This window comes from Rousettus aegyptiacus, unplaced genomic scaffold (genome assembly GCF_014176215.1).
Source record: "Rousettus aegyptiacus isolate mRouAeg1 unplaced genomic scaffold, mRouAeg1.p scaffold_m13_p_8, whole genome shotgun sequence".
Taxonomy (NCBI): Eukaryota; Metazoa; Chordata; class Mammalia; order Chiroptera; family Pteropodidae; genus Rousettus; species Rousettus aegyptiacus.
In genome coordinates this window covers 79,925,640-79,937,271 of record NW_023416311.1, presented here as the reverse complement: position 1 = coordinate 79,937,271, position 11,632 = coordinate 79,925,640, and the positions used below count along the sequence as shown (strand labels likewise).

The 11,632-nt window shown below is 40.9% G+C and overlaps 1 protein-coding gene across 1 annotated transcript; it reads right to left on the bottom strand.

The window, feature by feature from the left end:
* Positions 1–4,614: 4,614 nt before the first annotated feature.
* PLK2 (polo like kinase 2) lies at positions 4,615–10,761 on the bottom strand. The gene is made up of 14 exons (XM_016131438.2): positions 10,270–10,761; positions 9,570–9,677; positions 9,308–9,424; positions 8,985–9,114; positions 8,667–8,754; positions 8,095–8,190; positions 7,787–7,985; positions 7,551–7,698; positions 7,108–7,205; positions 6,668–6,797; positions 6,183–6,423; positions 5,931–6,060; positions 5,560–5,670; positions 4,615–5,425 (listed from the first exon to the last, which is right to left on the bottom strand). Exons 1-14 carry the CDS (start codon positions 10,537–10,539, stop codon positions 5,234–5,236), a joined length of 2,058 nt encoding a protein of 685 aa, XP_015986924.2. The 5' UTR covers positions 10,540–10,761; the 3' UTR covers positions 4,615–5,233.
* Between the last annotated feature and the right edge of the window lie 871 nt (positions 10,762–11,632).

The following is an 11,632-nucleotide window of genomic DNA, read 5'->3' as shown; positions in this document are numbered from 1 at the left end:
GTGGCTGTATCACATTTTAGGATTTTACAATATTTTAGCCCTTGAAATATTTAAACATCTTTTATATAGGTTTGAAGTTCCTTGAAATTCACATAATTTTGCTTTTTTGCATTGTTTTTGTTTAATAGGACCACACAAAGCAGACGACAAATTGATAGCCCAGTGAAACTCTTTTGGCATGTTTGATTACATTGCCTCACTTTAAAGATCATTCTGCTACCATTAATTACAAAGCAGTACGAAAGAAAGTTCATCTAGCCCAATTGTGAGACTGGTTTGTTCTAGGCCTAGAAAGGAGAATTTGCATGATTAAGTTAAAACACATAAGAATTCAGTATTTCATAGTGAAAATAGTTCAGTAACTTTGCTATTTTTATCTTAACTTGGGAGTGAAGTTATTGTACTTCAATCACTAAAATCAATTTTGTTTCATATATAAATGTATTATAAGGCTAATTCCAAGGGCGAAATCCATACATTCTATTCAATTAAATTTCAAACATTTATGGACCATAATATTGGATTTCATCATTGCATATGAGAGTTTAACTTTTTAGTTGGAATTCACAAATATAATTAAATTGTGCCAATTCAAAGAGATGCATTCCATTACTAAAGTTAATAAAATATAAAGAAGTGGTAAAACAAAGCATGAATCTAAGTATATATAGACTAGACTCTTCTGCAAGTCAAGGAAACAAAATGAAATCCACAGTTTCTGTTTATAGAAGAGCTTATTCCATGCTTTAGAAATATACTGACTCTCTCACATATGGAATTGCTACAAAGCACCACATTAATTTCTCTGTGTACCTTATGAAAATGTAACATCCATTTTTAGTCACCTCTATTTTCATTAGAGTAAAATGTAATGTAAAATAACGTCGAATGATGTTTCAAATGAGTGAGGCCTAAAGCAAGAATGACTCTCACAATGTCCCTCATCCTGTTTTGTTCCTTCTCTAACTTGCCACTGTCTGTCATCCTCCTACTTAGTGAACTACACTCTTTGCACTTATGTCATGCTGGGATTTAAAAGGAAGAAAAGATAGAGGGTGCTACAAAATGAATGGAAGAAAAAGTTAAGAAAGAAGGAAGGTAGGCCATTTATTTGCCTGTTAAAGCTCAGATACATCCATGCCCTTTCCCTGTTTCATTCTACAAACTAAGAATGACCCCTGCAACTACATTTCTCAGGTTTCCCTTCCACTGGATTGTGGATCTTTTGATCAATGGGAGACCAGAGGGCAAAAAGAACAAGTAATGTAGAGTATTTTGTCCCCTGTCCTTCTTAACCAAATAAGTACAGGTGTCATCTCAAGCAATTACTATATTTGCTTCATGATTTCAAACTTCTGATATGCAGTTCCCGCCATGATTCTGCTTTCCAAAAGAGACCTTTCTCTCGGGGCCTCTCCAGCCATAGGGTAGTAGTGGCTTCCTGCTGCTGCTTATCTCCTTGTTGCCTCATCATCCAACACGTCCAGGTGTTTGGCTTCTGAGATCTTACATCATCTGCATAACCGATAACCTCCATTAAATTTCCTCTCTTTAAAAAGGTCCTAAAGTAGTTTTTGTATTTCCGACTGGACCATGACTAACACAGAAAGAAAGACCAGAAGGGGGAGAATGAGTCAGTTCTTTCCTTTTCATGGTAACCAGGGTTACTGCCATTATGGGTGTGGAAGGGCACAGGGGAAACAGAACAAGAAAGGGAGCAAATATTTATTGTGCACCTTTGGTATAAAAGTGCTTTATTATCATTTAATCTTCACAGATGAGGAAAATGAAGCTTAAATACCTATTTACTGAGATCATATTGGCAATACATGGTTGAATAGGAACTTGAACTCGGAACTGATTCCAAAGCTTTTCCACTGGAGTATGCTTCCTTCTTAGCAAACATAAGATTACATTCAGAATTAGTCAAGGGGGACTAAGATACAAAAATAGTAAATGTTAAAAACCCCAAACATGGATTACTGCCATGGCCTCATCAAACTTAGTTGAAGGTAGCTATTACTATGCATTGAAACTAGTACACCTTTAAATACTATATCTTTTAGCCTAGCCTATATACTTCCAGAATTTGGAATGACTAACCTAGAGACATTCTTGAGGACCAAAGGTGTTCATGAAGCACATCTAATATTTTGATGTTTTTAAGGAATTCAAGTTCCCTTGGTTTGGAAGAGTAGTATTTATTTGGGGATTTTTTTATCCTCCTTCTTCCACTGCTATGTTTTATGTAGATGTTCTCGGCACTAAAAGAATGCCACCTGGTAGAAGAGACAGCAGGGATCTATCCATATGTGCTCTCATCCACTCCTATGACGTGACCCCGAACCTGGTCACTCCCAAATCTTACTTGCTCTCTCTTGGGATGTTGACATGTATTTTCAACTGTTTTCTGGACCTGTTTGGGTATCCTCATACAAGTCTGATTCAAAATGTCCTAAACTCACTGTATTTTCCTGAATAGTAGGCTTTTCTTTCTATGTACCTAATTTATTTTAGTTAATGGCCCTCACTGACAGCTCCAGCCAGTCATCATTCTAAGCCCCACCCTCTTCCTCAGGCTTCACATTCAATCAGATGCCAAATCCTATCAAAATCAACTTTCTGAATCCCTCCCCAATCTATTTTCATTTATTCCCTCACTCAATACTTGGCTGCCTTATGCCAGGTCTGGTACCCAGCACTGGGGATGTTGGAATGAACTAAATGGGCCAAATGAGATACTGCTTGTCTAACTCCTTATATGGTCATTTTCATCAAGTTATTTCTCACCTGGATCAAAACATTAATTTCTTTACTGTTTGGGTTATTTTTCTCCATCTTCTTCCCTATTCATCTTGCCTATGCCCCCAGAATGAATTCTCTAAAATTGAAATATTTGGTCACTTTCTTCCTAAAAATCTTTCAGAAACTACACATAACCTCCAATGCAGCCTAAGTGCTTTGGGATGGTATATGAAAGGCATCATGTCTGCTTCTTCCAGCCTTTACCTGCCAGGCTTTACCTACCAGACTTGTACACCCACTTCTACTGTGAACCCTTTCACCCTCAGGCATCTGTACATCTAATTCCCACTGCTTATAACACCCTTCCACGCCTCATACTTTTTTTAACCCCCACTTATCTTTCAAAACCCAATAAAAAAGAATTTCCTTCTCTGGAATCTATTCTCTGAGTCCACCCCATGCCTGAGGCTCCTTCCTCATGATTCCCATTCTCAGGTTCCCAGAACACCCAGTGCATACCTTTATCATAATATCACAGCACTTATCAGACTAATAAGTAAATGCACTGTCTCCTCTACTTTGCTGTGACTTCCTTGAGGGCAGGGAGAGGCTCAGGTTTACTCTGCAATTCCAATGCCGGCCAGATCTGGCACACAGTAGACTCCGAATATATACAAGGATGAATAAGTGCTTATTTTGAAACTGCGAAGCAATATACAATCTTGTACCATGAAACTTAAAATAAAAAACACGCTTTTACTATTTGAAAACTCCTATTTCTTATTCTCTGCTCATAAGAAAAAAAAAATTGATTTTACTTTTTCACACCCAGCTATTACTGTGATTATCGTTTTTTCAGCTATTACTGTAAGCCATTTAACAAAGACTCACATTATATACATGGCCAGAGAATTCCAGCCAGCAGGAGTTAATATAGCACCTGTGGAATATCCAATACAAATTCTCCAGATTTGACTTTTATTAATAAAATAACAGGTGCAGAATTTGTAATAATTTTAGAGAAATGTAAATGTGCAGCCATCATCTCTACAATACACTGTACATGATCCCAATGTAAACAGAGCCTAAGACACGACACTGCTGCTTTTCTTAGGACAGTATTTTCCTTATAGTAGGATTACAATTGAACAAAAAAAGTATTTGCATCTTATACAGGTCACTTTAAGTTCAGAATAACAGGATGAGCAGCTTTTTATACATCAAAGAAGAAAGAAGAAAACCTCGGATTTGCCTGTTGGATAATTTAATAGTTTAAAATCATAGCTTGGTTCCCATACCATGCTTCATCTACCATGCACCAACAAGAAAAATAAAATGACTTATTTACATAGTACTGCCCACTACTAGAATTTTGTGCAAGTACTGCCAGTGGCACTGGAAGTGTTTAGGCAGGTTTAAGCTGAGTAATACATTTAGGTGGTACAAATATCACAAAGCACAGTTTTGCCCATATTAAGATAAAACTTCTGTACCTATTGATGTTTAATAACAGGGGTCTGTTTATACAGGATTACACTAGCTTTTAGCTCCGAGCTAAACGAGTTTTGAGGACATAATTCAGAGAGAAACTGATTTTGGATTTAATAGGGGGCCCATATTTTAGTTGTAATGAAAGTGATATTTGTTATACTCTTCTCTTCTCAAGCTAGGTCTACCCAAAGAGTGCATGATTGATTGCTATTTCAAGTATTAAAGACAAACTTCCTAGAAACCATTATAGGAAAAATTAAAGATCTAAGTTTCTAGTATGTTTCTATACTCAATGTAATGCTAAAGAGAGCTAAGAACCCATGATCAAAGAATGTTATGATGCAGTGATACACCAATACCAAAGACAAAAGACCACTGTTTCTGCTTTTGCATACTCTTTATTGCCAACAGTTTAAAATGGTCAACATTAAAAAAACAAAACAAAACAAAAAACCATTTTTATAATAAATACTGCTCTTTGGGCTGTAATAAATAAAAAGTTTATTAACAAGGAATGCACTTTTCCAGCCACAAGTGTCTTCAAAAATTAACCAAAAAAAAAAAAAAAAAAATTACATATGGCCATAGTTCACAGTTAAGCAGCCAAAAGCTGCTCCAATTACAGGCTTTAAACACATGGGAGCGTCCTCCCTTTTCCCTCCCCTTCAGGAAGTATATTCACAGTTCCAAGTCCTCTGTCTGAAATGCTCTCAACAGAGAGAAGAATCAATGCACCTTTCTGTAAAATTGTCTGAAAAACCCTTTAAAACAGGTACGTCAAGGAAAACTGCATTCTGGTTCACTCTCAGATTGTCCAAAGTCAAAAATTGCATGCCTCAGCCTGGTCTGGCTCTACCCAGTCCAACAGGCCACAGAGGAGTTGCTTTCGTACCACCACCTGTCCATCTTCTTCAACATGCTGTAGCTCATTCTGCTGGCTTCCCTGTAGATCTCACAGTGGAAAAGAGGAGTCCCATAGGGTCCATTCGGAAAGTCTTTAGTTACATCTCTGTAAGAGCATGTTCAGGGCATATTCCATCCGATTTTTTAATTCTAATGAACAGCCAGACATCAGCAGAGTTGTCAGTCTGAACGTTGTAGATATCCTGTCCTCATTGATGTATGTGAGAAGGTATTCTTCATTTTGGCTACAGATGATTATTTTCGTATGGTCATGGTAGAAATTCACCTTTAAAAAGCAGACATACACTTTAGATCTCTCTAAATACTAAGAATTAGATAAATTTAGTCAATGACTAAATTGATGAGGTAAAAATAATTTTTTAAGACCTAAACATGTACTTTACTGAAGGGTTTATTTACCTGAAAGGTGCCATCATTGAAGAGCATCATTAAGGCCTTATCAGATTTTAGCCACTGAAGGAGGTAGAGCCGAGGTCTTCGAATATCAGTAACACTAGGCAGATCTCCTCCCTAGAAGAAATTGGGAGAATTAGTGCCTATAAAAGATTTTGTAGTTTGCACTCAATTCTTCTAAAAGCAAATGTCTCTCAAACTTAAGCATTAGAATGGCCTGGAGATTCCTGGCTCCACCACCCAGAGACTCTGCTTCAGTAGATGGAGGGTAGGAACTGAGAATCTGCACTTCTAACTAGCTTCCTTCAGTGCTATGCAGATCCAACTGTCTGTGGACTATACTTCAAATGTCACTGCTCAAAAGCCACACTACTTACATCCATAAGGTTCTCCTCCATGTAATGAGAGAAGTATTTCAGCACCGTCACTTGACTAATGAATTGTTCAGGGGCATCTGTTGCTGGGAAAACAGAGCACTGGCCAAGCTCTGCATAATAGTGAACTGTTCTGAAAAACAGGAATGATAGGGAGAGAAGAGAAAAAAAATAGAAGCAGTTAGTCACTGTTTTCAGATTTCTTTAGTGCAAAACTAAAGGACTGACAGGACTTTGTTAATTAGACATACTTACTTTTTGTCTGGAAGGAGGCTCATGTGAGCACCATTGTTGAAAAGGACACCTACAGTGTGGTCTGAGAGCTGGTACCCAAAGCCATATTTGTTAGAGTAATCGACCCATTTGGTGACCCACTGAAAGGAAGTGCTCAGCTGCTCCTTGGGAATGCAGTCAGCTTCTGGCATGTTTTCTAGACATCCTCGAAGGACTCTTGCCACTGTGTCTGCAACACTTCCCATGGTACTGTCTTCAAGGCCTGAAAAGACATAAAATGTTAGAGAATAATTAAAAAAAAAAACTTAGGCTTTGGTCGATGCTGCTTCCCTCTACTAATTCTAAGGACACAGAGCTCAAAATTCTTCCTGGTCTTCTTCAATTGCTCTAATTTTGTTCTTTCTATGTCAAATTAGTTACTTTAATATAGAAGTACTTCAGTTACTTAGTATTGAGCACTGGCATTTATAGTTTCATTACTTAAAATGTTGTTGACAACCACTTACATTCACTGCTACTGCTGCAGCTGCCAAGAGTCCCTCTGACTATCATGCGAATAGCATCTCCAATCTGCTGCTTGTTTTCCACTGCGGGTGTTCCAGATCTAGCAACTGTAGTGGTAGGTGGCTGGAGCTCCTAGGAAACAGAAGAGTCGGGCAATGAGTCAAACATCTAAAATTCATTTAAGGTTGAGAATTCTAGGTTAGTTAAGATGAGACTGTGACAATTGCTATGAAAGCTAATGAAAAAACAATGGACACAAGCCAGGTGAAAGATATTGTAGTAACTAACTCAATTGCATACATTACTAACCTAAGGTAAAAAATCTTTCCTTTTAAAGGATTTGAAGAAAATTAAGTAAATACAACATGCCTGAGCCATGGTAATCATAGCCCAAGTGATAGTTAACAAAGAATGAAAATGAAAATGGTCTCTTCCAGCATACCTCATCTGTTCTATGTTTGTTGGGTTGCTGAGTTATGGAAGTCTTTTTCAAATCATGCCTAAGCTTGTAAATTTCTTCATCTTCTTTAGACACTCTATCTGCAAATCAAAGAAAGAATTACAAGCGTTATTATATCCTAACGAAGTAGGAACAGAGCTAGCAATATTTCCTTCTTTTCTTTTAATAACCAGCTATGAGCATTCAAGGCAAAAACAGCATTTTTATCACTGCCATCAGCTGGATTATGCAAGAAGCATACTTTAATGTATATGACACAAATAGCTATTAGCCACAATTCAGTGTGGATTTATTATACTATAAAAACTTCAACGGTATACAAACCTACTTGGCTAAATTATGCTAATATAAAAGCCTCTTCTACCTAACATCAAATTTAAATATAATATTGGATACAGAAGAGCGAGAGAAGTCTTATAACTTACTGTGTATGTCAATATATCTTGCTTTGTCTTTTTTGCCACCAAAAAGAGCAGCAGCTGCTTTCTTAAAGAAATTCTTAGCTGGGCTTGATAAGTGGAAATCTGGAACTGTATGACAACAGCTAGAAGAAAGTCTGTCTGGAGTGAAGCCCTGTGGAGCATCAGAAAAGACTTTCAGTAACCTGCTGGGTAACTGGAATCAATAGCACAGAATAAATGAACTCAGGAAATGCACCAACCTGCAAAAAAAATTCATGTCGAATAATGTCATCCAAGCTAGGACGATCCTCTGGATTTTTGGACAACATGCTAGCTATTAAGTGCTTAGCAGGAGCCAGCAATGACGACGGCATTGTATACCTTGCTTCTCTTATGCACCTGTAAGTTTCTTTCAGATTTGTAGTTTCAAATGGGGGTCTTCCTAATAACATTGTATACCTATGTGAAAGAAAACATTCCTTTAGAAATGGTTATAAAGCAACTATTTTCAAGTGTTAAAATCTAAATCGAAATTTGCTTTTTGATCATTTTGGTATATTTTACTTACATTACACAGCCTAAAGCCCAAATGTCTGATTCACAGCCATGTCCTTGCTTGTTGAGGACTTCAGGGGAGAGATAATTTGGGGTACCACATATTGTTCTAGAAAGAGAAAATAGGAAGATCTCATTAGGAACTATACTATTGTTTAAACTTAGTTCTCTGGACAAAACTTTGAAAGTACTATGTTAAATTTCTACTTGGAAACATTTGACTTTTGTTTTTGGTATCTGAACAATTGACATTTGATCAAGTGACTTGGTAATTTTTTTAATGCATGTACAATATTTTCAGCCCACATGAAAAGTGTTTTTAACCATATGAGACCAGAGACAACATGATATTTTTATACATTCGAAGCAAAATAAGATAGATTTCTTTCATAATCAACTTATAGGCATAAGGTACTCTGGCCTGGTCCATAGTGGGCACTCAATAAGTGTTTCCTCAAGTTAAAGTTTTTGTGGTTTATAGATTTTACCATCTACTAATCTCCTCTGAAACATTAACCAGAAAATATAAGGGCATATTTGACCTGCACAAAAAACTCTAGTAGAATGTATCATTCTGACTCTTACCTCCTTCTGTGTTCCAAGGGTTCCAGCCTGGCTGCCAAACCGAAGTCCCCGACTTTTAGTTCCATGGCTTCATTAATAAAAAAGTTCCCTACGTGATAAACAAAATGAACCTGAATCCCTTTGAAAAGGTTTCAAAACCGAGTACACACACATTAATTTTGGAGGCAAGAAGCCAGTTATTTAATATTAAAGTTACCCATTAAAAAACAAGATTGCATAGACAAGAAAGATTCCAATTAAGAACATTAATATGTAAAAAGGAAGAAATAGAATAACTCTCTCTAACACAAAAGTCAGTGTTTGGAGTAAAGGGCTTACCTAGTTTGAGATCTCTATGCAAGATTTCTTGTTCATGAAGGTACTTTAGTCCAGACACAATCTGTCTGAGGTAGTATCGGACTTCTGGCTCTGTCAACACCTTCCTTGCTTTCAAGATGTGAGCCATGGACTAGGAAGAGAAGGAAGAAAGAGAATCTGTCAAAGTTCTCAAAATCAGTGGTTTCCTTTTGCAGGATGAGTGATGGAAGTTAACGTTGCAGTATAATAGTTAACTCCACGAATAAAATCCCAGATTAAATGAGATTTGAATACCATCTCAGTTTAGGGGAAGTAAATGTATTCAAACAAGAGTTAACACTTACCCTTCTACTGCAGTATTCCAAGAGAATGTAAATGTTTTCTTTGTCCTCAAAGTAGTGATAAAACTGCACTACATGCTTATGATGTAGAATTCTGTGAAGCTCTATTTCTTTGTCAATCTAAAAGAAAAGGTAAGATAAGGCTTATTAGCCTCCCTTCACCTCTGAAAAGCCAGTTGCTTACACATGCAGAAGACATTTTTCCTAACAGGGAAGGGCCATCCCTGCACACAAAGAAAATACTTTACTCAACAGTCATACACACCTTTTCCCTTTGATGAGGTTTAGCTACTCTGCTGTGAGGAATAATTTTTGCAGCGTAGACTTTGTTGTTTGTCAAATCTGTCATCTCATAACATTTTGCAAAGCCACCCTGAAAGGAAACAAAGCCGAGATGGAATTGAGAACAGCAGAAAAATGGACGGCAGATATTTTTTAAAATAAATAAATAAAACTGTGAAAGAAAAGCTAAAAGATAGGGTAGGGGTGGATAGAGGGATGCTGTCTATTTTTAAGATCTTCTTCACAAAGAAAAAAGCATTTCTGAAAACTGCAAGTTAAAACAGTTTCCGTTCTCCCTTTACAAAAGAGGAGCTTCAGGGAGGAGGTTGGGGTCGGGTAAATGAGAAATAATGTCTTTAGAGACTTATCAAGAAAATCCTCCAGGGAGCAGGTGGGGAGAAAAGGGCTGATATAGAAAGCCCTCGCTTCTGGCTTCGAGATTTTTTTTTTTTTTTTTTTTTTTTTCGAGCTGCGGGCGGCATACAGAGACGCCTTGACTAAGGATGTAAAGCCGATCCGGCGCTGTCAGCGCTCAAAAGCCGCAGAGCAGGTGAGCAGCCCACGTCGCGCCGGGATGGGTGCCCCCAGACACCCGAGTCCCGAGAAGCGGCGGGCGCGGGGGCTCAGGGTAGCCGGGGCAGATCTCCCTCCCGCCTGGCCGCCCAGCGCCCGGCGCTCTTCACCTTTCCCAGCACTTTGCCCCGGCAGTAGCGCTTCCCCGTCGTAGGGTCGACGATAATCCGTGAGATCTCTGCCCCCGAGTGTGAGTGGTGGTGATGGTGGTGCGGGGCGGCCGGCTGCACCTGCGCCTGGGGCTGCGGCGGCTGCGACTCCTCGGGGGGTTGTTGCGGCCGCTTCTTCTTCGAGTCCGCGCCGCAAGCCTTGCCCAGCGCCTGCTCGCACACCTTGGTGCTGGCGGCCGGCTGGTAAGTGATAGTCCGCAAGAGCTCCATCGTCGCCTCGCCGCCCGGCACTGCCTGCTGTCAGCTCCCAGCGCGGACTCCCGTCCGAGGCTGCCCTCGCCCTCGAGTCCAGCCGCTGACCAAAGCGCGCGCGATCCTCGGTCCACTTGTGCGAGTGCGAACGCCCGGCCAAGTCTTATATACGGGCCGGGGGGGGCGGAGCCTCTGCACGGGATGCGACGTCACGGGCGAAACCCCGCCCACCGGCCGCGCGAGCGCTGTGCGGCCCGGGTTGCTGAGGCCGAGGGGGCGCGGGCGCCCACTGCGACGGGGTGGCCAGCAGAAGCGCACCTGGGACGGTCACCCCGTTCTTCGAATGCTCAGAATTTGGGTTTTTGAAATAGAAACCCTAGGGCCGACGCCTGGCCCCACGGCCTCCCTTCACCCCGCCTGCGCCCTCCTGGTGGCCGGGGCGTGCACTGGTAGCAGCACGGCGAGGACCTCGGTACGCGCAGGCCCCTCCCCCGCGCAGTCCTTCCCCACTTCCCCACAACCCGACGCCTCTGATTTTAAGGTGTGCGTGTGCCCGGAGTCCTGCGGACCAAGCACGTGAGGCCTCGCTCTGGCCATCTGGAGAGCCTCGGGGCCGCCGCCCGCCGCCGCTGCCCCCGCGCTTTCGCTCCTCTAGTCCCAGTCTAAATGGGGGCACTGCGGGGAGGCTGTGCCAGAGAAAGGCAAGCTTCTCAGAGCCTGGTGCTCCGAGCTCACTGCCACTTCTAAATGAGGCAGACTCCACCTGGGACCGATAGTGGCCGAGTCCCACTTAGGCCGGTGTGGCCTCTGCCCATCACCCTAGAGCGGGCCTTTGTCGGAAGTCTGGCTCTTAACCCTTGCGAGGCACCCCAGCGCCTTGCGAAGACTTCGCCTTCGGGCTGCCGGAAGACCGGGAAGCAAGGGCGCCATCTCGTGTAATATTCCAGAAGCGCACTTAGCGGTCTGAGGGGGCCGCGGTTAGACAATGTGGGCCGCCTTTTGACAATCAGTGTTGTTAAAAGTGTTTTGGGTGCTAATTATGGTTGTGCAAAGGAAATCATCTCTCACTTCTTATTCTGAAGGGAATATGTAGAATGCATGGTTTCAATGG